A 27,951-nucleotide genomic window follows, 5' to 3' on the forward strand; every position below is an offset into this window, starting at 1 on the left:
CGGTTACACCAGCCTAATCTCAGTAGTTGATAGGCTTGAAGTCATAAACAGTGCAATGCTTGAAACATTGCAAAGAGCAGCTGGCAAAACACACGAAAGTGCTGTTTGAATGAATGCTTACGAGCCTGCTGGTGCCTACCATCGCTCAGTCAGACAGCTCTATCACATCATAGACTTGGTTATAACATAATAACACAGAGAAATACGAGCCTTCGGTCATTAATATGGTCGAATCGGGGAACTATCATCTCAAAAACAAAGTTTATTCTTTCAGTGAAATACGGAACCTTTCCGTATTTCATCTAAGGGGTGGCATCCATTAGTCTAAATACTCCTGTTTACATTGCACAACCTTCAATGTTATGTCGTAATTACGTAAAATTCTGGCAAATTAGTTTGCAACGGGCCAGGTGGCCCAAACTGTTGCATATACCCTGACTCTGCGTGCAATGAACGCAAGAGAAGTGACACAATTTCACCTGGTTAACCTCTTGAATCTAGGGGGCACTATTTTCATTTTTGGAAAAATAACATCCCCAAAGTAAACGGCTATTTTGTCAGGACAAGATGCTAGAATATGCATATAATTGACAGCTTAGGATAGAAAACACTAAAGTTTCCAAAACTGTAAAAATATTGTCTGTGAGTATAACAGAACTGATATTGCAGGCGAAAGCCTGAGAAAAATCCAATCAGGAAGGGAATCTTATTTAGAAAGCTCTGTGTTCCTATGTGTCTCTATTGAGCAGTGAATGAGATATCAACCAGATTCCCTTTTCTATGGCTTCCATAATGTGTCTAGTGTCACAATACATAGTTTCAGGCTTTTTTTTTCAGGCTTTTTTTTTTTTGAAAAATGAGCCTGAATGTCAACATTGCGTCAGTGGTCAGCTGAAGTCTCTCAGTGTTTTGTGCGTAAAGGACAGATGCGGCCATTGTTTCTCTCTATCCTACTAAGAAGCCACCAGTCCAGGTTGATATATTATCTAATAGATATTTGAAAAACACCTTGAGGATTGATTATAAACAACATTTGCCATGTTTCTGTCTATTATGGAGCTAATTTGGAATATATGTTGGCGTTGTAGTGACCGCAATTTCCGGCCAGTCTGAGATATGGCTTTTTCTTTGCAACTCTGCCTAGAAGGCCAGCGTCCCGGAGTCGCCTCTTCACTGTTGACGTTGAGATCCCCCACCAAATTTCACCGTGGGTGCGAGACCTGGAGAGGCCTACAAGCCAGTGTCTCGCACCCACTGACATTTGGTGTAAGATCAGTAATGATCTGCAGGTGTTTCAGCAAGGCTGGAATGGGGCAGATTTGTCTTTGAATCGCATTAATCGAACCACGTACAAGGTTGTCCTGGAAGAAAACGCTTCCTTCTGCCAATGTTCCCCAACTCTGAGGATTGGTTTTTCCAGCAGGTCAATCAAGGTGTGGATGGAGGACCACCATATCAAGACCCAGTCATGGCCAGCCCAGTCCAATGCTCTAACCACTAGGGCAGCCTAGTGGTTAGAGCGTTGGACTAGTAACCGGAAGGTTGCAATTTCAAATCCCCGAGCTGACAAGGTACAAATCTGTCGTTCTGCCCCTGAACAGGCAGTTAACCCACTGTTCCTAGGCCGTCATTGAAAATAAGAATTTGTTCTTAACTGACTTGCCAAGTTAAATAAAGGTGTAAAAAAAAATTAAAAAAAATAAAAAAAAATCTCCAGACCTGAACCCCATTGAAAACCTCTGGAATGTGATCAAGAGGAAGCTGGATGTTCACAAGCCATCAATCAAAGCCGAGCTGCTTGAATTTTTGTGCCAGGAGTGGCATAAGTCACCCAACATCAATGTGAAAGACTGGTGGAGGGCATGCCAAGACGCATGAAAGCTGTGATTTGAAAATCAGGTTTATTCCACCAAATATTGATTTCTGTACTCTTCCTAAGTTAAAACATTAGTATTGTGCTTTTTATAAATTAATAATAACTTATTTTCTTTGTATTATTTGAGGTCTGACAACACTGCATCTTTTTTGTTATTTTGACCAGTTGTCATTTTCTGCAAATAAATGTTCTAAATCACTGGTTCTCAATCCTGGTCCCGGGGACCCAAATGGGTGCACATTTCTGTTTTTGCCCTAGTCATCAATGCCTTTTGATGAGTTTTTGATTTGAATCGGCTGTGTAGTGCTAGGGCAAAAACAAAAAGGTGCACCCCTTTGGTTCCCTGGGACCAGAATTGAGAACCAGCGCTCTAAATTAGAACATTTTCATTTGGGAGAAATGTTGTCAGTAGTTTATAGAATAAAACAATTGTAATTTTACTCAAACGCATACCTATACATACTAAAACCAGAGAAACCATTAAAACCATTTTTTCCAAAGCTTTATATGTGAAGACCAACGTAATCAATACATAGATTTTTTTTATTTATAAAAAAAAAACAAAAAAACGTTAACTTAAAATATGTAGTAGGTCGTATATAGTGCCTTCGGAATATAATTAATTATTTTTGGTTCACTGGCCTTAATGTAATACTCCATAATATCAAAGAGGAATTATGATATTAGAAATGTTTACAAACTAATTAAAAATGGAATGCTGAAATGTCTTGAGTCAATAAGTATTCAACTCCTTTGTTATGGCAAGCTTAAATAAGTTCAGGAGTTGCTTTAACAAGTCACAATAAATTGCATGGACTCATTATGTGTGCAATAATAGTGTTTAACATGATTTTGAATGACTACCTCATCTCTGTACCCCACAAAAACAATTATCTGTAAGGTCCCTCAGTTGAGCAGTGAATTTCAAACACAGATTCAACCACAAAGACCAGGAAGCTTTTCCAATGCCCCGCATAGAAGGGTAAAGAAAAAAGCAGACGTTGAATATCTGTTGGTGAAGGTATGAATTATACTTTGGATGGTGCATCAATGCACCCAGTGACTACACAGATGCAGGCGTCCTTCCTAACTCCATTCTTCATATTCTCAATCATAGTGTTGGCTGCATCATGTTATGGGTATGCTTGTAAACGTTATGGACTGGGAGGTTTTCCAGGATAAAGAACCATTCATTCTCGCTGTCAATAATTCTACTGTTGTAACTAGGGTTGGGCGATATCTAGATATTCATAGCGTCCTATCGTCCTTCTCTCACACTGGGTTTTATGTCATTACCGGCTTAGTACACAAGGGTTGGCCCAAAAAACGCAAAGCCCATTGGGTATCTATTACCAGAATGCTACTAAAATTAGCACAAATAATAGTGAATTTCTAATGGAGGCTGCTTGCTGAATATGTTAACGAGCGCAATTTGAAAATAAACTAATTGCAAAGACAGGCAGCCCCGCTCCTAAAGTTATACATATATACAGTTTAAGTCAGAAGTTTACATACACTTAGGTTGGAGTCATTAAAACTAGTTTTTCAACCACTCCACACATTGCTTGTGAACAAATTATAGTTTTGGCAAGTCTTTTAGGACATCTACTTTCGTGCATGACACAAGTCATGACACAAGACACAAAGAACATTTGTGGGCAGAACTGAACAAGCGTGTGCGAGCAAGGAGGCCTACAAACCTTACTTAATTACACCAGCTCTGTCAGGAGGAAAGGGCCAAAATTCACCCAATTTATTGTGGGAAGCTTGTGGAAGGCTACCTGACACGTTTGACCCAAGTTAAACAATTTAAAGGCAATTCTACCAAAATCTAATTGAGTATATGTAAACTTCTGACCCACTGGGAATGTGATATAAGAAATAAAAGCTGAAATAAAGCTTTCTCTGCATTTATTCTGACGTTTCACAGTCTTAAAATAAGTGGTGATCTTAACTAACCTAAGACAGGGAATTTTTACTCTGATTAAATGTCAGGAATTGTGAAACTGAGTTTAAATGTATTTGGCTCAGGTGCATGTGATCTTCCGACTTCAACTGTATGTAGTAGAAAGCGATGGGTGAGAAGAAGCCTACATAACCAACCCATAAAGTAAACATTTGAACATCCATATATGGCCAGCTATGTCAACTTTAACATTGATTTATCCTGCAATAGATGTTGTTCAATTGGTAACATACATTTTTGTTGTCTTCTAATGCATCTTAAGGGGAAAGTAATCTAAAAATAATGTATTGTAATCAGATTGTTACTGAGTTTGGGTAATCCAAAAGTTAAGGTACAGATTACAATTTTGGACAGGTAACTGTAACAGATTACATTTAGGAAGTATTATTATTTGGTCCTCAAATACATAATACATACAAATGTACATATAATACATTAAATCTGTAGCAGTAGTGCTACAGTACTGCCCCTCGAGGGTGGTGATAGGTTACCACGAGACACACAACTTTTCCTTCCAGATCAATAATGCGAGTTGGGTTTGCACTGATTGTAAGGTAAATTCCAGATTAAATCGAGCGTTCATGTCCTCTTCCAATTTCTTGATAGCTGCTAATCTGATAGTTGTTGGCTCCGGGGGTTCAGGCACTTTGCCGTCTTTCTTACCTGGTTGTTTTTGGATTAATTAGTCTCCCCTTGGCCGTGTTTCTCATAGTCGGAGAAGCGTCTTCTCCATGTGGTGCTCTCTAGCGCCCCCCCCCCCCCCCCCCTTTTGGACACACATTTAACCCCTTATTTTTGTTTCCACAAAACTACCTCCATACTTCCATTCATCTGTATAGGTCACCGTCAGACGAGTCCAGTGAGTCTCATCTTTCCGTAGGCTCATCTTTCAGACGCGACAGACGTTTTCGTTAGAAAGATTTTTTGTAACGACTCATGGTCTGACAAACACCACCTTCCACCGCAGATGCAGGAGGCCGATATAGGCAGATGTGGTGGATTGACACGCAGCCCTTGTAAAAAAAACAAAACAAAAAAAACACGTCTCAAGCTTAAATTGATGGATTTTGATAGGGATTTTTTTATTATGTTACTTAGATTTACGCACAGGTGAATCAATAATCTCTTAATAAAGGATTAAAGGTTGTATCCAATCCCTTCTCTCTTCCCTTGGCGCTACAGCCTACTGCTGCAGACTAGACTAAACCTAGGGAACAAGTGTCTCCACTTCACTGCCTGGGGATTGGGTTCACTGCAAATAATTAATTAAATTAAATGGTGGCACAGCGTTACTTTACCTATGAATAACAAACGGACTGTTAAATTGTTAAACAGACGTCCTGTATCATGTTTTCTTTTATTGGCCTAGAGGTGCTAGACAAATCATGGCTTACCTAGGCCATATAGGCTAGCAGTGATTCCACCCCCCTCCCACAGAGCTATTTTGGGCTCAGAATTGCCTTGGCTTTTCAGCAAGACAAGGCTGTCAGCTAAGTTCATGTCAAAAAAGCAATCTCTGCATCTTTGACTGGATAATTTTGAAGCTCTTTGATTTGAAGGTCTTTGAACATCTTTATTAGAGGAAGGGTTGTGAAACTAGACACCAGGCAACATAGAGAATATTCCGTAGTCTCTCTAGACAGACTGGTTTGCCTCCCACAATGTACCAATGTTCCAGCGTACATGTCTGTACTTAGACCAACGTGGCAGAGAGCAAAGGGCAGAGTTAGGACGTGTGCCGGAAATCCGTCCAGAGCCCATCTGTTCATGTTATTTGTAAACATTCCTGGTAGCTAGCTAAATGGAGCTCGTGGATGATATTTTAACTGTGTGTTTTGCAAGTGAGTAGTTTGCATGCGGCATTACAAGCTTACAACCACTTACTGCCTGTGGCAAAACATTTGCAGAGCCATCTGTGTGGGCATTGTCTGCCTGTTTCCAATTTTTAAACCCTGCCTACCCAAACTTGTGATTTGTTGGAAGAGTTGTCTGTCTGAAGAGCACCCTGACCAAATTGGCCAAGACACAATCCAACATGATTCCCAGACCTAGTGCTGTTGCCCTAGGTCTGGGATTTCCTAGACCAGTGATCATAGATTAAGCTGCGGGACGATTTTTAGTCTTGAGTGGATGGTAACATACTGTAAGGGTGTGTTTAGTCTCTGGTCTGTTGCATGTAGAATAACCTAGCCTGTCGCTGGGATACAGAGGTCCAGTGTCTTTGGGCTTATTTTGCGAGCACGGTGTAGCCTACTCCTCATTTTTGTCTCCTAATATGAAATTACACTAGACTACATGTAGCCTTTATTGATTCTACTTCTCAGACATAATGTAATGTGGCCCCTTGTATGCAACATGGAGGGGCAATTCAATGCAAGCTTCACATTTTATTTTTGTTAACACTTGACACCTAGTGTCATAACACATGTGTTCATAACCATGTCATAACAGCTCACATATATACATATCATGATCATATTATGACAAGTTATTTAGACCTGTTGTGACAGGCCTCATTTTATGGCTGGTTATGACACCTACATAAGTGTCAAAGCTAGAGGTCGACCGATTGATCGGAATGGCCGATTAATTAGGGCCGATTTCAAGTTTTCATAACAATCGGAAATCGGTATTTTTGGGCGCCGATTTGCCAATTTTAATAAATAAATACATTTTATTATTTAAAAAAAAATATATATTTTTATTTGTACGTCTTTATTTAACTAGGCAAGTCAGTTAAGAACACAATCTTATTTTCAATGACAGCCTAGGAACAGTGGGTTAACTGCCTAGTTCAGGGGCAGAACGACAGATTTTCATCTTGTCAGCTCGGGGGATCCAATCTTGCAACCTTACAGTTAACTACAATAACGACCTGCCTCTCTCTCGTTGCACTCCACAAGGAGACTGCCTGTTACGCAAATGCAGTAAGCCAAGGTAAGTTGCTAGCTAGCATTAAACTTATCTTATAAAAAAACAATCAATCATAATCACTAGTTAACTACACATGGTTGATGATATTACTAGATATTATCTAGCGTGTCCTGTGTTGCATATATGACTGAGCATACAAGTATCTGACTGAGCGGTGGTAGGCAGAAGCAGGCACGTAAACATTCATTCAAACCGCACTTTCTTGCGTTTTGCCAGCAGCTCTTCGTTGTGCGTCAAGCATTGCGCTGTTTATGACTTCAAACCTATCAACTCCCGAGATGAGGCTGGTGTGACTGGAGTGAAATGGCTGGCTAGTTAGCGCGCGCTAATAGCGTTTCAAACTTCACTCGCTCTGAGCCTTGGGGTGGTTGTTTCCCTTGCTCTGCATGGGTAATGCTGCTTCGATGTGGTGGCTGTTGTCGTTGTGTTGCTGGTTCGAGCCCAGGGTGGAGCGAGGAGAGGGATGGAAGCTATTCTGTTACACTGGCAATACTAAAGTGCCTATAAGAGCATCCAATAGTCAAAGGTATATGAAATACAAATGGTATAGAGAGAAATAGTCCTATAATAACTACAACCTAAAACTTCTTACCTGGGAATATTGAAGACTCATGTTAAAAGGAACCACCAGCTTTCATATGTTCTCTACGTTCCTTGCTCAGAACAAAACGGTAGCTTTCTTACATGGCACATATTGCACTTTTACTTTCTTCTCCAACACTTTGTTTTTGCATTATTTAAACCAAATTGAACATTTTTCACTTTATTTGACGCTAAATTGAATTTATTGATGTATTATATTAAGTTAAAATAAGTGTTCATTCAGTATTGTTGTAATTGTCAATATTACAAATACATTTTTACATCGTCAGATTAATCGCTATCGGCTCTTTTGGTCCTCCAATAATCGGTATCGTTATCGGCGTTGAAAAATCATAATCGGTCGACCTCTAGTCAAAACCCACAAAACCTACCACAGAAGGCAAAACAATTCCATTACACTGCCTACTTGTCAACAGTATTTTTATGTTAAATACATTTCCATATAAATGACATTATTGAATTATCATAGCGCAGACATTGATGTCAGACATGTACCTACCCCAATTCTCTGTTGCTGATACTGGGATGAATGCTGCGGCCGATTTCAGGAGCAGGACAACACACCCTCTTTTTGACTGATGACTTGGGCTGTTATGGTGACCGTATTACCGCCACACGAGCCATTAAGACAGTCAAATTCCACAACTGCTTAGTCACGGTAACACTGATGCTGCTGTTGGTCATTAGTAGCCTACCAAACTTGCTAACTGCCTGGTACTCAGCACTATTATCCCTCAAATCTAATCAAACACTTCATGTGAGTTCACATGTAAAAAACGCACCTTTAATAATTAAAGCATTACATGCCTAATCAAAAGTGACCAATGTGATAATGGTGTTTCCCCGCTAATGGAACATTCACGCTTATAGCCTAATGCCGTGGGCGCATTGCTGTGCTTTATACTGTGAAGAAATATCCTAATAGTTTATCAACATTGCGTTTTTAAGTTTTTTTTTTATGCTAGTGGTTGTATTAATTTGGGATCAATTGCATCCCACCACTGTCCCAGACTATGTTTGGAATATTTTTTTCTTGCATAGAATAGGTCAACTTTTGTACTATAGATTGATATACGCTAGTGCTTTTGCTGTTTGTTAGGCCTATACGTCTTGTTGGCTGACGAAAAGTACATGTGGACAGTTCTTCCAATGTCTTCAATATGCCCCTTGCAATTGGATAATGACGTGCTCAGTTGCGTCCCCGATGTGTCTGTCTTCACTTGTAGCCTGTGAGAAACACCCGATCACGTGATGAGAGAGGATGTGAGTGAGAGGTGCTTCGGAGCACGCAGCACTCGGGGAGAAGTGAACTATAATTATTATATTTAGATCAAGGGCACTGGCCTTAAAGGGCATGTTTAAATAAAATAAAAAATAGTAGGCATTATGGGAATGCCACTGGGGAATTGTGAATGAGAGACAGGTCTGTGAGAGACAGAAATCTTGCTTGTTTGTAGGTGACCAAATACTTATTTTCCACCATAATTTGCAAATAAATTCATAAAAAATTCTACAATGTGATTTTCTGGATTTTTTTTTCTCATTTTGTCTGTCATAGTTGAATTGTACTTATGATGAAAATTACAGGCCTCATCTTTTTAAGTGGGAGAACTTGCACAATTGGTGGCTGACTAAATACTTTTTTGCCCCACTGTAGCTCAATGTATGTAGAACTAAAGTTACATGAATAACTCTTAATGAAGCATATAGGAATAGCTATTTCTTTGTTAACCGCTCAACACAGAATAACCGCATGTGCACACGCCCTCAAATATCCTTTATTTTATTCAGCTTTGTTCAATTGTATTCTTCATACTATAAAACAATGCCACGGTATTCTAAGCAAGTCTTGTCTACTATTTGAACTAGTGTAGCCCACAGCCATATGGCATAGCCACATCGCGGCCTAACATCAGGACAAAATCCCGAAGTATCCTTTTAACTTATAAGCAGTGGCGTAGTACGCAACCCGCAAAGAGGAATTGAAAATCATATCATCGTTATGTCCAACAGACCAACTGCCCCTCTTATCGGAGTTAGAGCGATAGGGTGTGTGCAGCACTGCAGATACAGGGAGGTTTTGTTTGGTTTAGCGTTCATTCATTGCCACCTTAAACAAGTAGGCCAATTTGTTTGACCTTGGGTTGTGTTTCTGAAAAGCAGAAGCTTTTTTAAGAGCTGGCCATTCAGTCGCCATTACTCCTGTGCTGTTGTGTCTGGCAGATTTAAGGCGGAATGCTGTTATTGATCGAGAGTTATTTTGTTCACACCACTCCATTTCTTCTACGCAGGCTGCCAGATGGAATGCATTCACATTTTCCTAGAATTTCTAAAAGGACAGACAGCGTTGACTTGTATGCCTCTGCATGGTGTAGTTTGGTTTAGACTCTCTCCCTCTGTCCCCCCCCCACACACCCTTCCCACTCCAATCCATATCTGGACTGGCTGCATCACCGCTTGATATGGCAACTGCTTGGCATCTGACCAACAGAGGGCAGTGCGCACTGGGCCGAGCTCCCTGCTATCCTGGACCTCTCTACCAGGTGGTGTCAGAAATGGGTACTAAAGTTGTCAGACTCCAGCTACCCAAGTTATAGACTGTTCTCTCTGCTACTACACTGCAAGAGGTACCGATGCACCAAGTCTAGAACCAACAGGACCCCGTACAGTTTTGACCCCCAAACCATAAGAGTGCTACATAGTTCGTCCGGGTAGCTACTTGATTATCTGTATGGCCCTTTTTTAAAAACTTTTTTGACTCATCACATATGCTGCTGCTACTGTTTGTTTATTATCTTTCCTGTTGCCTAGTAACTTTATTCTTAGTTATATGAACGTACAGTATCTACCTCCATTACCTCGTACCCCTGCACATCGACTCGGTACAGGCACCCAGTGTATATAACCAAGTTATTGTTACTCATTGTGTATTTATTATTACGTGTTATTACTTTTTATATGATCTTCTTTTTCTCTGCATTGTTTGGAAGGGCCCGAGTAAGCATGCCACTGTTCGTCTACACCTGTTGTTTATCAAGCATGTGCTAAAAAAAATGTTTTGTTTGATTTCCCTGAGCCCTTACACTGCATTTTCCAATGTTTTTTGGCATGATGCCTCTGCTTTTTTTTGCCTCCAGCTTTGTGTGACAGAATAGAGACTTCAGTCTCTCATTTGTTCCAAAGTCTGTTGTATTTTTCCAGGTCTCGAGCCTTGTGTATATAGCCTTGTATAGTTGTCCTGTTCAGGTTGCGTCTATGTGAAAGCTGTTTCCTGGCTCACGGCCTAATTCTGGTTTGTCCCAGAATGATACATCTTGTTATTGTTCGTATTTTTATATTCTGTTTGTTCAACCTCATGCTTTTTCGGTGTGCAGATAAAGTATGGTTCACTTGAGAAGCACTAGGCCTACATTTGGCCACAATACAGGATCCTTTCAATTGCCTAGTGTTTTTAACCATACATTTTCTGAAGTCTTCAAACTCTTGGAACAACATGACAAGAAAATGAATGATGGGGCCTGTTTGTCTGTGTGTGTAAGTCTTCCAGAGAAGGTTTGGAAATGTAAAAAAGGCCCTTTTCCTTGATAAAGCATGAGGCTGTACAAACAGAATATAAAAAGACACTTGAGCAGTGTGTATGTGTGTGTGTGTGTGTGTATATATATATATATATATATATATATATATATATATATATATATATATATATATATATATATATATATATATATATATATACATACATACATACATACATACATACATACATACATACATACATACATACATACATACATACATACATACATACATACATACATACATACATACATACATACATACATACATACATACATACATACATACATACATACATACATACATACATACATACAGTGCCTTGCGAAAGTATTCGGCCCCCTTGAACTTTGCGACCTTTTGCCACATTTCAGGCTTCAAACATAAAGATACAGTTTTATATTTTTTTGTGAAGAATCAACAACAAGTGGGACACAATCATGAAGTGGAACGACATTTATTGGATATTTCAAACTTTTTTAACAAATCAAAAACTGAAAAATTGCGCGTGCAAAATTATTCAGCCCCCTTAATGTAGCGCCACCTTTTGCTGCGATTACAGCTGTAAGTCGCTTGGGGTATGTCTCTATCAGTTTTGCACATCGAGAGACTGAATTTTTTTCCCATTCCTCCTTGCAAAACACCTCGAGCTCAGTGAGGTTGGATGGAGAGCATTTGTGAACAGCAGTTTTCAGTTCTTTCCACAGATTCTCGATTGGATTCAGGTCTGGACTTTGACTTGGCCATTCTAACACCTGGATATGTTTATTTTTGAACCATTCCATTGTAGATTTTGCTTTATGTTTTGGATCATTGTCTTGTTGGAAGACAAATCTCCGTTCCAGTCTCAGGTCTTTTGCAGACTCCATCAGGTTTTCTTCCTGAATGGTCCTGTATTTGGCTCCATCCATCTTCCCATCAATTTTAACTATCTTCCCTATCCCTGTTGAATGAAAAGCAGGCCCAAACCGTGCTGTGTTTCACCACCATGTTTGACTGTGGGGATGGTGTGTTCAGCTGTGTTGCTTTTATGCCAAACATAACGTTTTGCATTGTTGCCAAAAAGTTCAATTTTGGTTTCATCTGACCAGAGCACCTTCTTCCACATGTTTGGTGTGTCTCCCAGGTGGCTTGTGGCAAACTTTAAACGACACTTTTTATGGATATCTTTAAGAAATGGCTTTCTTCTTGCCACTCTTCCATAAAGGCCAGATTTGTGCAATATACGACTGATTGTTGTCCTATGGACAGAGTCTCCCACCTCAGCTGTAGATCTCTGCAGTTCATCCAGAGTGATCATGGGCCTCTTGGCTGCATCTCTGATCAGTCTTCTCCTTGTATGAGCTGAAAGTTTAGAGGGACGGCCAGGTCTTGGTAGATTTGCAATGGTCTGATACTCCTTCCATTTCAATATTATCGCTTGCACAGTGCTCCTTGGGATGTTTAAAGCTTGGGAAATCTTTTTGTATCCAAATCCGGCTTTAAACTTCTTCACAACAGTATCTCGGACCTGCCTGGTGTGTTCCTTGTTCTTCATGATGCTCTCTGCGCTTTTAACGGACCTCTGAGACTATCACAGTGAGGGTGCATTTATATGGAGACTTGATTACACACAGGTGGATTGTATTTATCATCATTAGTCATTTAGGTAAACATTGGATCATTCAGAGATCCTCACTGAACTTCTGGAGAAAGTTTGCTGCACTGAAAGTAAAGGGGCTGAATAATTTTGCACGCCCAATTTTTCAGTTTTTGATTTGTTAAAAAAGTTTGAAATATACAATAAATGTCGTTCCACTTCATGATTGTGTCCCACTTGTTGTTGATTCTTCACAAAAAAATAAAGTTTTATATCTTTATGTTTGAAGCCTTAAATGTGGCAAAAGGTCGCAAAGTTCAAGGGGGCCGAATACTTTCGCAAGGCACTGTATGTGCCATTTCCGCTCTTCAAACCACAACGAACTTGGGTATACCTTTCAATAGATTTGAACATGTAGTAGCCATCAACTCATCTCTTTGTGGGACAGTGTTTATGGTAGATGGCCAATACGAAAAAGAAAATAGCACCTTTTTGACTGGATAATTTCAACAAATCATCTCTCCCACAGTTAGGTCTAAATAGTGACTGTCCTGCAACGGACAAGCATGTATGATCAAATCAACGGTACCAAACCAAAGATATTAATCTGTTTTAAAGTAATCGATTTAGTGTCATCTAGATTTTTATATTAACATCGCCAATCTGAGGTAAAAATGGTGTAATTTCAATCAATTGTATGAGATGAAAATGCAAGCTTTTGTAAGGTAGTAACACAAACTGTTAATTATAATCCGGACTCTTTATAAGAAATCCCACTATGCCCGCAGAAGAACCATCAAGCTGGCAAAAAAATATTGAATCCTACAACACCGGCTCTGACGCTGGTTGGATGTGGCATGGCTTGAAAACTATTATTCACTGACATTGCCAACCTCTCCCTGACTGAGTCTTTAATACTTACTGTTTCAAGCAGACCACCATAGTCCCTGTTCCCAAGAACACGAAGGCAACCTGCCTAAATGACTACAGACCCGTAGCACTTACGTCGGTAGCCATGAATTGCTTTGAAAGGCTAGTCATGGCTCACAACAACCCCATCATCCCGGAAACGCTAGACCCACTCCAATTTACATACCGCCCCAACTGATCCACAGATGACGCAATCTCAATCACACTCCACACTGCCCCTTCCCAGCTGGACAAAAGCAACACCTGTGTGAGAGAACTGCTCCTTGACCACAGCTCAGTGTTCAACACCATAGTGTACACAACGCTCATCACTATGCTAAGGACCATGGGACTAAACACCTCCCTCTGCAACTGGATCCTGGACTTCCTGATGGGCCGCCCCAAGGCGGTAAGGGTAGGCAACAACACATATGCCACGCTGATTCCTCAACACGGAGGTACCTCGGGTGCGTGCTCAGTCCCCTTCTGTACTCCCTGTTCAACCACGACTGCGTGGCCAAGCACGACTCCCAACACCATTATTAAGTATACTGACGAAACAACAGTGGTAGGCCTGATCACCAACAATGATGAAACAACCTATAGGGAGGAGGTCAGAGACGTGGCCGTGTGGTGCCAGAACAACAACGTTTGCAAGATCGTGGACTACAGGAAAAGGATGGCTGAACAGGCCCCCATTTAATCGACGTGGCTGTAGTGGAGCGGGTCGAGAGTTTCAAGTTCCTTGGTGGCCACATCACCAACAAACTATCATGGTCCGAACACACCAAGACAGTCGTGAAGACTGCAGACAACACCTTTTTACCCATCAGGAGACTGAATAGATTTGGCATTGGTCCCCAGGTCCTCAAAGTTCTACAAAAAAAAAAAAGTTTGAGAGCTTCCTGACCGGTTGCATCAACGCCTGGTATGGCAACTGCTTGGCATCCGACTATAAGGCGCTTATGGAGGGTAGTGCGTACGGCCCAATACATCAATCCCAGTAAAATAAATGGTATAAGTGCCTTAATTTTGACAGACCCCCAGGAAGAGTAGATGCTGTGGATCCATAATAAATATAAATCAAATGTCCACCCGGACTATTTACATTGACCCCCGCACACTCTTTGTTTTTACGTTGCTGCTACTCGCTGTTTATTATCTATGCATAGTCACTTTACCCTTACCTACATGTACAAATTACCTCGACTAACATGTACCCCTGCACATTGATACAGTACCGGTACCCCCTGTATATAACCTCGTTATTGTTATTTTATTGTGTTACTTTTTATTATTTATTTTACTTTAGTTTATTTAGTAAATATTTTCATTCATTTCTTGAACTGCATTGCTGGTTTAGTGCATGTAAGTAAGCATTTCACTGTTGTATTCAGCGCTTGTGACAAATTACATTTGATTTGATTTAGGGAAATTAGCGCATTTTAAAATGATTATATTTCAACATGTCAATTTTGAATTATAGTGTATGTTTCCCACTCACAAACTATTGCAATAATTACATCTATATCTCAGTAATTTCACAATTTACACTTTCTTCCCTTTCCCCCCTCTTTCCTTTCCCCTCTTCTCATTTCTCCCTCCATATCCTTCATATTTCTCTCTCCTCCCTCCCTCTCCAGGTACCAGAAGTGATCAGTAGTATCCGTGCGGTGTCAAAGTCGGCCCTAAAGGAAGACTCCAAGCCCAAGCGGGATACTGAAGAGGCCTTCTATAACTCCCAGAAGTTTGAAGTGCTCTACTGTGGCAAGGTACAGGACCACTATCAGATCCATTTTCAAACTTACTGTGTGTTTATCATCAATAATTTGACATGAATCAAAGCCATATACAGTATCTTTATGTCGGTATGTGTTTGGGATGACTGAATTGTCTTAATCATATGTGAGAGCTAAGCTCCCTAAAACAGTTATGACTGTATTTGTATGCGTAATTGACATTGTTTGTGTAATAGATCAATTAGATTATATCAACCAGTCATTGTATCAATCAATCAATCGTATCCATTAATCAATTAATCAAAGGTGACTATCGGGCACAAGAAGGCTCCCTCCACCCTCATTGATGACTGCATCAACAAGTTCCGCCAGCATGAATTGGAGCGCAAGCACCTGCGCCTCCTGAATGACCAGCGGGGATCCACAGAAAGCGCCCCCATAGAGTTCATCATGGGGGATGACGGAGACCCCCTCTCCTCAACCACCCACAGCGAGGGGCTCGAGGACCCTGAGGGGCTGGAGGTGGATGAGGTCACTAACAGAGGAGGTTCTGGAGGTAAGGACCTCTCCCAGTAAAGTGTCCAAACAATTCTTGATGAGGGCAGCTTGTTGCTGAAATGTACCACACAGAACATGCTAGATTGATGAACATAAATAATATTGTGACCTTAAAGCATAGCTTTCCTTAAAATCCACTTTTGTAGTTGAAAACTGATGTTCTAGGCTAAGTTGTAGTAAAACACATCATTCCGTGTCCCATTTTCCGCATATGGTATGAAGTTGGGGTTGAGGATGTTGTCTCTCAGATTTTGCAGCTAATTGGAACATGTGATGAACAGGTGTTGAGTTGAAGTCCAATTCATTATTTTTCACAAGAGACCTGTGAATAGAAATGTGGCATTGGACCAACAGTCTAGTGTATGACTCGTCCTTGTGTCTTCTCCGTAGTGAAGGGCATGTCTGGGTAGCCTGTGTTTGTGTGTTTGGGGGAGTGCGGTTGAAGGCCTAGAGGGTATTGACTCGTTCTTATGTCTCCCAGGGAAGATCATGTCCAACAGCCCCAGCCTGGGCAGCCTGCGGGGGTCCTTCCCCGAGTGCATCCTGGAGGACTCTGGTTTCGAGGAGCAGCAGGAGTTCCGGACGCGTTGTAGCAGCCTGGCGGGCAGTCTGCAGCGGAGGCCCCTAGAGGGTGCGCTCAAAGCCGCCCCGGCACGCCGCCGCCATGCCAGTGCCCCCAACAACGTCCAGCCCTCAGACGCCGACAAAAACCGCACCATGCTCTTCCAGGTGCAGGCTGGGTTTATATTTGGATACAGTAGTAGGACTCTTGACTAGGTCTTAGAATGATTTTAAATGTATGGGGGTAGGTACACTACATGGCAAAAAGTATGTAGACACCTGCTCGTCGAACAGCTCATTCCAATATCATTGGCATTAATATGGAGTTGGTCCCCCCTTTGCTGCTATAACAGCCTCCACTCTTCTGGGAAGGCTTTCCACTAGATGTTGGAACATTGCTGCGGATACTTGCTGAGCTGTTGTTGCTCCTAGACGTTTCCACTTCACAATAACAGCACTAGCAGTGCAGAAAGTCAGTTCGACGAGCAGGTGTCTACATACTTTTGTCCATGTAGTGTAACTCTCACCCTTTCCATCCCATACCACTGAGGATAAGCCAGTAAAAGAATATGCACTCAGGAGGAGTACCATGTAATATATAGTAGTAACATACAGTATTGTAGTACAGGAATATCAAACAGTTGTGATAGTATATAGTCCTAGTACTATGGCCAGGAGAAGTTGTTGTGTTCTTTGAGTTGGCCTGTGCTTTTAGGTAGCTAGGTCTTTCAGGTGTTGATGCTCTCACCATACAGCTCTACTACCAGCTGGCTACATTCAGTCATTCACAGGAAGATGGGACATGGCATGTAGGGAGAGGGGGGGAGGGAATGAGAGAGGTCTCCTTGGGTCTGGCAGCTTTCTCAACAACACAACTCAAACTGGAACATGTGCTTCAACATTTGCTCACAAGTTATCAGGGAGGGAACTGTGTTACAGTTAGGGTTGTGACAAATATCTATTTTTTTCTTAACGGTTAAACTGCCATATTTATTTTCCATTAAAACGATAAGGAAAATGCATAAAGTTCCATGTGAATTCATAGCTGTGCTGCTGCCAGGTCTCATGGTGCATCCCTTTCATATTGCACATTAAATACCAATACTGTACCTCAATTCCACCACGCAAAGTTTGCATTTGCTTCTCGTTTACCTTCTCAAAGTATTGCCATACAGTACATGACATTCCTGCTTGCCTTTCTCTGCCATTTTTCCAACTGTTAACGATGATGACGTAGTGTTGGAGAATCACCTCTACAATAATTGATTCTTCGAGTCCTTGCACGTCGATTCCAGGGTGTCGACTCCCATTTCTGAGGTTCAAGATTTGATTCTGCTAGGAATCAACTCCTAAGATTCAGTATTTTTTGGAAAGGAGGAGACTTCATAGTTGCCGTACTTCTGAGAACACAAACACTCGTGTCTTTCATAACGAGCTAGCCAGGGATGGAGATAGAGGGGACAGCATAGGCAGGTCAGCCACCAGGCAGGCTTATCTATCGGCAATCAAAAGCTGTATCTCGCAATTTCTTGGCTTTCAATGTCTCCCAACTTCAGTAAAGCAGGGCGTATCATCAATGAATAGCCTAGATATTCTATACACAACAGACCGAAGACTGAACACACACTTTTGTCATTGGCGAAGGGAAAGAGCAGGGGTGTAATTAGTCCAAACTAACTAGTCAAATTCAACTAAAACAAAAGTTTCTATTGGACAAGGCAGGTCCCTCCGTTTCTTGCCGTTTGCTTTCGCTTTGAAATGTTTCGTAATAGAATCGACGTAATGACGACAACCCAGGCGAGCCAGCGAGAGGGAGAGAGGGGGGCAGGCAGAAAGAACAGTGGTGCGCAGATGTCTTGGTAATCTGTATCTCGCAATGTCTTTTCTTGCATGCCTCACAAATTGACCAAAGTAGACTCAAGTTCGCCTCTTCCTCTCTGGTTTATTTAAATTACACAACTTTCCCCAGGCCTTTTGTAGCCTATCGTATATTTAGGCAATACATCGGAAATAAAATGTTTTTTTGATAACTGCACTGTTATAAAAAATAATTGTTAGTGATTTCTCTTATTGTCAAGGATCCCAATTTGGTTTTACATTTTAACGCTCACAACCCTAGTTACAGAGCATGACTGTCGTGGAAATTTCCTGTATTTACCAAATCATGAGAGCAAACCACACACAAGTCAGAGTTATCATAAAGTCCATCTTTAATTATATGAGCTCTATCACAACCCTGTGACTCTCAGATCAATTCAGGGGTTTATAAATGAATTGTCTGAGAGTCCTTACACATTGCAACTGAGATCCTTTATAGCAAAGACACACATAGCCAGACAGCATTGGCCATAAATTATCGTTCAGCTTTGTCTCCTAAACTATGTTATTTTCTCGCTCTCAGGACCATAAATCAAATCCTATCAACAGGCATATATCAAATACCCCCTCCTTGACAAGATCACAGAGACAGTGACTGGCACACAGACATTGTGGAGCCAAGAGATAATTGATTCAAAAGATATGTTTACATATGAAGACAAGCTTGACCCCTCCCCTCTCTGCGGCCCAAGTAACTGACCCCATGTCAGAGAACAGATAACTGCAACCGGCCAACAGTATTATCCAAAAATAGACATTCTAATGAGAAATAACTCACAAGCATATAATGAATATAAAACATCTTATCTATGTTACCAACTAATTCTGATTATTCCCCAACATGACATTTCAATCAAATTTAGTTATCCAAATGCGCCAAATCAATTGCGAAAATTGAAATAGGCTATTTTGGGTCTCAACTGTTTTGCTATGGATCCTCAAATACTTTAACCAGGCTGTGACGGCTTCCCTCTCAAGGGAAAAATGTAGTGTGCAAAATCATCTTATTGGTCACTATATGCTTCTGAACATTCAGTGAGGTTATTTTCTTATTCCCTTAATGGCAGTTTCTTTGGAAGAATATTTCCTTACATCATGTGGTCACTTTTCTTGAGCGTGAAATCTAATAGTTTGCCCTCTTCAAACTGGGTTCAAACTTCAGCTACGTAATAGTTTTATTTTCAAGTTTTGAGTGCAAATATTTTAAGTAACAGAATTTCTCTGTCACATCAATGTACTTGACAAATATCACAGTCCAGTCAATGTCATTCTGGAGGATATCAACTTGTGTGTAGTCTTCTAGGTCCTTGGTCTGTCTGTCTGTCTGTCTGTCTGTCTGTCTGTCTGTCTGTCTGTCTGTCTGTCTGTCTGTCTGTCTGTCTGTCTGTCTGTCTGTCTGTCTGTCTGTCTGTCTGTCTGTCTGTCTGTCTGTCTGTCTGTCTGTCTGTCTGTCTGTCTGTCTGTCTGTCTGTCTGTCTGTCTGTCTGTCTGTCTGTCTGTCTGTCTGTCTGTCTGTCTGTCTGTCTGTCTGTCTGTCTGTCTGTCTGTCTGTCTGTCTGTCTGTCTGTCTGTCTGTCTGTCTGTCTGTCTGTCTGTCTGTCTGTCTGTCTGTCTGTCTGTCTGTCTGTCTGTCTGTCTGTCTGTCTGTCTGTCTGTCTGTCTGTCTGTCTGTCTGTCTGTCTGTCTGTCTGTCTGTCTGTCTGTCTGTCTGTCTGTCTGTCTGTCTGTCTGTCTGTCTGTCTGTCTGTCTGTCTGTCTGTCTGTCTGTCTGTCTGTCTGTCTGTCTGTCTGTCTGTCTGTCTGTCTGTCTGTCTGTCTGTCTGTCTGTCTGTCTGTCTGTCTGTCTGTCTGTCTGTCTGTCTGTCTGTCTGTCTGTCTGTCTGTCTGTCTGTCTGTCTGTCTGTCTGTCTGTCTGTCTGTCTGTCTGTCTGTCTGTCTGTCTGTCTGTCTGTCTGTCTGTCTGTCTGTCTGTCTGTCTGTCTGTCTGTCTAAAATAAAGGGAACACTAAAATGACACATCCTAGATCTGAATGAATGAAATATTCTTATTAAATACATTTTTCTTTACATAGTTGAATGTACTGACAACAAAATCACACACAAATTATCAATGGAAATCAAATTTATCAACCCATGGAGGTCTGGATTTGGAGTCACACTCAACATTAAAGTGGAAAACCACACTACAGGTTGATCCAACTTTAATGTAATGTCCTTAAAACAAGTCAAAATGAGGCTCAGTAGTGTGTGGCCTCCATGTGCCTGTATGACCTCCCTACAACGCCTGGGCATGCTCCTGATGAGGTGGTGGATGGTCGGGCGGGACAGTCCATAGCATCAATGCCTTCATCTTGCAGGAACTGCTGACACACTCCAGCCACATGAGGTCTAGCATTGTCTTGCATTAGGAGGAACCCAGGGCCAACATATGGTCTCACAAGGGGTCTAAGGATCTCATCTCGGTACCTAATGGCAGTCAGGCTACCTCTGGCGAGCACATGGAGGGCTGTGCGGCCCCCCAAAGAAATGCCACCCCACACCATGACTGACCCACCGCCAAACTGGTCATGCCGGAGGATGTTGCAGGCAGTAGAACATTCTCCACGGCGTCTCCAGCCTGTTACGTCTGTCACGTGCTCAGTGTGAACCTGCTTTCATCTGTGAAGAGCACAGGGCGCCAGTGGCGAATTTGCCAATCTTGGTGTTCTCTGGCAAATGCCAAACGTCCTGCACGGTGTTGGGCTGTAAAAGCACAACCCCCACCTGTGGACGTCGGGCCCTCATACCACCCTCATGGAGTCTGTTTCTGACCGTTTGAGCAGACACATGCACATTTGTGGCCTGCTAAAGGTCATTTTGCAGGGCTCTGGCACTGCTTCTCCTGCTCCTCATTGCACAAAGGCGGAGGTAGCGGTCCTGCTGCTGGGTTGTTGCCCTCCTGTGGCCTCCTCCACGTCTCCTGATGTACTGGCCTGTCTCCTGGTAGCGCCTCCATGCTCTGGACACTACGCTGACAGACACAGCAAACCTTCTTGCCACATCTCGCATTGATGTGCCATCCTGGATGAGCTGCACTACCTGAGCCACTTGTGTAGGTTGTAGACTGCGTCTTATGCTACCACTAGAGTGAAAGCACCGCCAGCATTCAAAAGTGACCAAAACATCAACCAGGAAGCATAGGAACTGAGAAGTGGTCTGTGGTCCCCACCTGCAGAACCACTCCTTTATTGGGGGTGTCTTGCTAATTGCCTATAATTTCCACCTGTTGTCTATTCCATTTGCACAACAGCATGTGAAATTTATTGTCAATCAGTGTTGCTTCCTAAGTGGACAGTTTGATTTCACAGAAGTGTGATTGACTTGGAGTTACATTGTGTTGTTTAAGTGTTCCCTTTTTTTTTGAGCAGTGTGTATATGTGTGTGTGTATATATATATATATATATACACACACACACACACACACACACACACACACACACACACACACACACGTGTGTATGTATATATATATATATTACACACACTTTTATTTATATATATATATATATATATATATATATATATATATATATATATATATATATATATATATATATATATATATAAATCACGCACACAATGGGGAGAACAAGTATTTGATACACTGCCGATTTTGCAGGTTTTCCTACTTACAAAGCATGTAGAGTCTGTAATTTTTTATCATAGGTACACTTCAACTGTGAGAGACGGAATCTAAAACAAAATCACATTGTATGATTTTTAAGTAATTAATTTGCATTTTCTTCCATGACATAAGTATTTGATCACCTACCATCCAGTAAGAATTCCGGCTCTCACAGACCTGTTAGTTTTTCTTTAAGAAGCCCTCCTGTTCTCCACTCATTACCTGTATTAACTGCACCTGTTTGAACTCGTTACTTGTATAAAAGACACCTGTCCACACACTCAATCAAACAGACTCCAACCTCTCCACAATGGACAAGACCAGAGAGCTGTGTAAGGACATCAGGGTTAAATTGTAGACCTGTACAAGGCTGGGATGGGCTACAGGACATTAGGCAAGCAGCTTGGTGAGAAGGCAACAACTGTTGGCGCAATTATTAGAAAATAGAAGAAGTTCAAGATGACGGTCAATCACCCTCAGTCTGGGGCTCCATGCAAGATCTCACCTCGTGGGGCATCAATGATCATGAGGACGGTGAGGGATCAGCCCAGAAATACACGGCAGGACCTGGTCAATGACCTGAAGAGAGCTGGGACCACAGTCTCAAAGAAAAGCATTAGTAACACACTACGCTGTCATGGATTAAAATCCTGCAGCGCGTGCAAGGTCCCCCTGCTCAAGCCAGCACATGTCCAGGCCCGTCTGAAGTTTGCCAATGACCATCTGGATGATCCAGAGGAGGAATGGGAGAAGGTCATGTGGTCTGATGAGACAAAAATAGAGCTTTTTGGTGTAAACTCAACTCACCGTGTTTGGAGGAAGAAGAAGGATGAGTACAACCCCAAGACACCATCCCAACTGTGAAGCATGGAGGTGGAAACATCATTCTTTGGGGATGCTTTTCTGCAAAGGGGACAGGACGACTGTGTAACGGATGTGAAATGGCTAGCAAGTTAGCGGTGGTGCGCGCTGTTAGCGTTTCAATCGGTGACGTCACTCGCTCTGAGATCTTGAAGTAGTGGTTCCCCTTGCTCTGCAAGGGCCGCGGCTTTTGTGGAGTGATGGGTAACGATGCTTCGAGGGTGACTGTTGATGTGTGCAGAGCGTCCCTGGTTCGCGCCCAGGTCGGGGCGAGGGGACGGACGTAAAGTCTATACTGTTACATTGATGCTGTTGACCCGGATCACTGGTTGCTGCGGAAAAGGAGGAGGTCAAAAGTGGGGTGAGTGTAACGGATGTGAAATGGCTAGCTAGTTAGCGGTGGTGCGCGCCAATAGCATTTCAATCGGTGACGTCACTCGCTCTGAGACCTTGAAGTAGCCTTATTGAGGGGATTATGGATGGGGCCATGTATCGCGAGATCTTGGTCAACAACCTACCTCAGTAAGAGCATTGAAGTTGGGTCGTTGCTGGGTCTTCCAGCATGTCAACGACCCGAAACACACAGCCAGGGCAACTAAGGAGTGGCCTCCGTAAGAAGTATCTCAAGGTCCTGGAGAGTCTCCAGACCTGAACCCTATAGAAAATGTTTGGAGGGAGCTGAAAGTCCGTATTGCCCAGCGACAGCCCCAAAAAGGTGTGTATGGAGGAGTGGGACAAAATCCCTGCTGCAGTGTGTGCAAACCTGGTCAAGAACTACAGGAAATGTATGATCTCTGTAATTGCAAACAAAGGTTTCTGTACCAAAAATTAAGTTATGCTTTTCTGATATATCAAATACTTATGTCATGCAATAAAATGCAAATGAATTACTTAAAAATCATACAATGTGATTTTCTGGATTTTTGATTTTTAGATTCCGTCTCTCACAGTTGAAGTGTACCTCTGATAAAAATTACAGACCTCTACATGCTTTGTAAGTAGGAAAACCTGGCAATGTATCAAATACTTGTTCTCCCCACGGTGTGTACGTGTATATATGTATAGATAGATAGATATGATAGGCTACTAGAAGCAACCATACTAATCCATTTCTTGACCTGAATTTTCATTTGAGGATTCCAAATCTACATGAAGAGCTGTGAAAGACCACTCAACATACCTGATCTATGAGGCTTGCTTGAATTGTCCCATTTCAATCATTGGCTGCTGTTTTATGACGGAGCAATGCAGCTCTCTGCTTTCTGGCTCACACACTTAGCCATTAAAACACTGCCTGCCCGTGGACAGTTTGTCATTCAATCCTCTCCCACATTTAGTCTGGCCAGTTCTATGTGCTGCAAATCATTTTAATGCCAAGTATCTCTCCGTTACAAAAGGCCAGCTGGGCCTTCTATTATGTCCCATTTAAAAGGGACATTACAGCACCAGAGTAGTAGTTATCACAATATTGTGGTTCAATGCAGCATTTTAGTACGTGAGACCGGTCTTGGTCTTCAGTCCGGTCCCGAGACCACGTATTGATTTTTGGTCTTGTCAGATACATTTGTACTCAGTCTTGACTCTGTTTTGGACAGTGAGGACTCTTAATGTTTCCCGAGGCCAGCTGAGTAAAAAACTCATAATTATCAGTTATATATCGTGGAGCTCCCCCCCATAGGGGAGCTCCTGCCTAGGCAGCGAATATCCTGAGAAATTATGCCCACACCTGCAGCCAATAGGAGTACAGGTGTCCCTATATAAGGGGATGCGTCCCCACAATCAGCCTCCCATTATCCTCCCAGCGACAGAACTGAAGAAGCCTAGAAGAGAAGAGAGAAGTCTCAGGACATACCCGCTGTCTATCTCCTGGTCTCGACATCGTCCATCAATGAGCATGCTTTTTCTACCCCCAAAAACGTTTAAGAGCTCAGTGTCGCTGCTCCACTATGGCGGCTATGGACCTGCGCAGCACGCTAGGGGCGGCCTTACAGATCCCCCGGAATGCGCTAGCTGCGCCCTCGTTTCTTTAAAGAAGAATTGGCAGCGGTGGGCGTTTTTTGGGGTAGATCTTCCTCTAGAGGACGCCATGTCTGTGTTAGCCTCAGGTTCTGAGACGTCATATGATGACGGAGCCTCCGGAGAAGACGAGGACGTTGGGAAGTGTCTGGGTTTTTCTCCGGGAAAAACCCACCCCACTGACCAAGGCTGAAATGACCCCCCTGCCCCAGGGAGAGCGAGGGGAATTTCACATCCTTGGGCAAGGAAGAGACAGGCTCTGAGTTTTCAGCAGCCCCCTCTTTCTTAGCCACGGCCTCTCTGCGCTCCGACTTTACAGGGCTCATTGAGCGTGCCACAAGCCGTCTAGAGATTGCGCTGCCCCCTATTCCTTCCAACCCGGAAGTGGATATGATGGTTGGCGGCCCATACTCTAAACCGAGACGGGCGGCTGTGCCTTTGGCAACGGCCATGCCTTCACTCGCAAAATACAAGAAGAGTGCGGCCAGAGCGCCGGCAAAGGCGTACACCCATTCAGCATTCGCTCCACCGTCTTTAGTAGACCTGGGTCTACGGCCAGACGGAGAGCCCGTCGAACGGCAGCATCCGGTGCACCAAGAGTGGGCCCCGCCCCTCCGGCAGCACCAGAGAAGGCAGCCACTCCCCCGGCGAGAGAGATCTTAATTTCGTCACCCTAGCGACCTAGGGGCAGCCAGAAGAGACGGCGACCATGACAGGGAGAGGATGGGAGAGAGCGCAGCACCTTGCGTGACAGCTCCCACTGTTCCCCCCCACCCCTGTAAAGGGAGTAGCCAATGTGTCGTTTGTTAATAAAGAATGTGTTCCATCTGATTTTGTCACAAGATAACCTCTTTTCCATAACAAACCTGAGACCATTCATGTTCCTTCTCTTTCTATCTCTCTCTCTTCCTCTCACTGCTCTGTGTGTAGCACAGCCCACCATGGCTGCATAGCTGAGCAGACACATGAGGACGTTGTGAGTGGGAATGACACGAGGGCAGCAAAGCGGACACAGATGAGCCGCCATGCTATACCTCATGAGAACCCTACACCTACACGGTGGCGGGTAGCCACGGCAGCAGGTAGCGTAGTGGTTAGAGTGTTGGATTAGTAACCGAAAGTTTGCAAGATCGAATCCCGAGCTGACAAGGTAAAATCTGTCGTTTTGCCCCTGAACAAGGCAGTTAACCCACTGTTCCTAGGCAGTCATTGAAAATAAGAATTTGTTCTTAACTGACTTGCCTAGTTAAATAAAGGTAAAAAATAACTAACTCAGGCAGGTGCCTCAGTTAGTGCAGCTCAGACCCGTGCTGTGTTCACGCAGGGCTGCAACCACAAGGTTACATGTGTAACCAAAGTGTCAACGCCCCTGTTTCTCACAGAACACACCAATATTTCCTCCCCCTTTCAAGGGGGGCCCACCCTGGGCTGTCGCACTACTTCAGTGTTGAGGGACAGTGGCGGCTTGGGCCATAGAGGAATACACGTCCTTCCTACTGTCTGTACCACAGCTTCGCACTCTCCCGCTCTCAGAGCATTATTGGGAGTGGCAGCAAAGCTGCATTCTCTCCCTGGCTAAGCTGCATGTAGAGAAGGGTTATGCCATCCAATTCCACCAAACTCCTCCCCTATTTTCTGGTGTGGTGGAGACGGTGATGAAGACGCCAGAGAAAATAGCCGCTCTTGTGAAAAGATTATGGAACTTCCCGTGAAGGAGGTGGTCACAGTAATCCCCCAAGAGCAAAGGAACACTACTTCCTAGTGCTTAAAGAAGACGGGGGAATGAGGCCAATATTGGATTTGCGCACTCTCAACGAGAGCGAAGCCAAAAGGCCAGTTTGAGTGCTTATGACAACGTCTGCGGGAATGTATCGACAACAAATACTTTTGTATAAGCGTAGACCTAAAGGATGCATACTTTCATGTGCCGGTGCATCTACGTCACAGGAAGTTTCTGCATTTTGCCTTTCAAAGGTTGGCGTACAAGTATGCAAGTATGCCATTCGGTGGAGGTAGCATTGGAACCGTTGCGTCATCAAGGGACAAGGCTACTAACCTACCTAGACAACCTACTGGTTCTCGCCCCGTCAGCAGAACTGGCGACAGACAGTGATTTATCTCACACGTCTGGGGTTTGCTGTGTATGGTGAAAAGAGCCGCGCCTTGGCCGAGTCATCAGATTGTCTACCTGTGTTCACAGCTAGACACCGTGACTATGAAGGCTCCAATTTCGGATCCTAGACGGGCTGCCTTGTTGCTAGCCCTAAGAAGGTTTTACACGGTGACGGCGCATTCTGTCATGACACTCTTAGGTCTCATGTCGTCTGCCCACTCCGCGGTTCCGCTGGGACTTCTGCACATGCGCAGAACACAGAGATGGTTTGCCCAGCTACGACTGGACCCAGTGAGGCACTGTCATCGTTTGGTAGGTCCCCTCTTGCTCAGAGCGGACCTGAACTATTGGAGAGACCCGCGCGTCCTAATGTCCTAGTGTCCTCCTACATTCCAGTGTTTACGGACGCTTGTCTGACTGAATGGGGAGGGACATGTCCGGCTCGGGTGATCGGAGGTGTGTATCAACCTGGAGTTGGAGACAGTTCTGCTTCTGACCCACTTCGTGTCTACCCTACGGGGTCAAGACGTGCTGGTCTGGTCGGACAACCGAACCACAGTAGCCAACATAAATCACAAAGGAGGAGGCAGTTCTCCTTCACTCCACGGGCTGGCAGAGGAATTGTGGCTGTGGGCTCACGAGCACCTTCACTCGTTGACAGCCTGGAATGTGTGCTGCTATCAGAACGTCGGAGCAGACCTCCCGAGTTGGGCAGAGGTCTAAGGCACTGCTTCTCAGTGCTAGATGCGTCACTACAGACAGCCTGGTTCGAATCCAGCTGTATCAGAACCGGCTGTGATTGGGAGTCCCATTTGGCAGCGCACAATTGGCCCAGCGTCGCCCAGGTTTGGTCGGTGTAGGCCATCCTTGTAAATAAGAATTTGTTCTTAACCTTTATTTAAATGTAAAAAATACATTTGTCTTGAGACAACGAGTGACAACTGCATCCCGACATTGTTATCCAAATATGGGAATGGTTTGGGAGAGCCGAGGTCGACCTGTTTGCGTCACGTGTGAACGCGCAGTGTCTCCTATGGTTCTCCCTACGAGCCCAGGACGAACGGCGCTAGGGATAGACGCTTTTGCGCACCAACTGTGACCGGTACGCATTTCC

General features: G+C 43.2%; 1 protein-coding gene across 2 annotated transcripts in view; it reads left to right on the forward strand.

The window, feature by feature from the left end:
• The window catches only part of tbc1d4 (TBC1 domain family, member 4), a 139,850-nt gene that overhangs the window by 10,331 nt on the left and 101,568 nt on the right, over positions 1 to 27,951 (forward strand). For both annotated transcript variants that reach the window (XM_021578614.2, XM_021578615.2), the window contains exons 2-4: positions 15,090 to 15,218; positions 15,492 to 15,741; positions 16,225 to 16,472. In XM_021578614.2, coding sequence (XP_021434289.2) covers positions 15,090 to 15,218; positions 15,492 to 15,741; positions 16,225 to 16,472 — 627 coding nt within the window. The remainder of the gene's footprint in view (positions 1 to 15,089; positions 15,219 to 15,491; positions 15,742 to 16,224; positions 16,473 to 27,951) is intronic.

The sequence above is a fragment of the Oncorhynchus mykiss genome, chromosome 22, assembly GCF_013265735.2.
Source record: "Oncorhynchus mykiss isolate Arlee chromosome 22, USDA_OmykA_1.1, whole genome shotgun sequence".
NCBI lineage: Eukaryota > Metazoa > Chordata > Actinopteri > Salmoniformes > Salmonidae > Oncorhynchus > Oncorhynchus mykiss.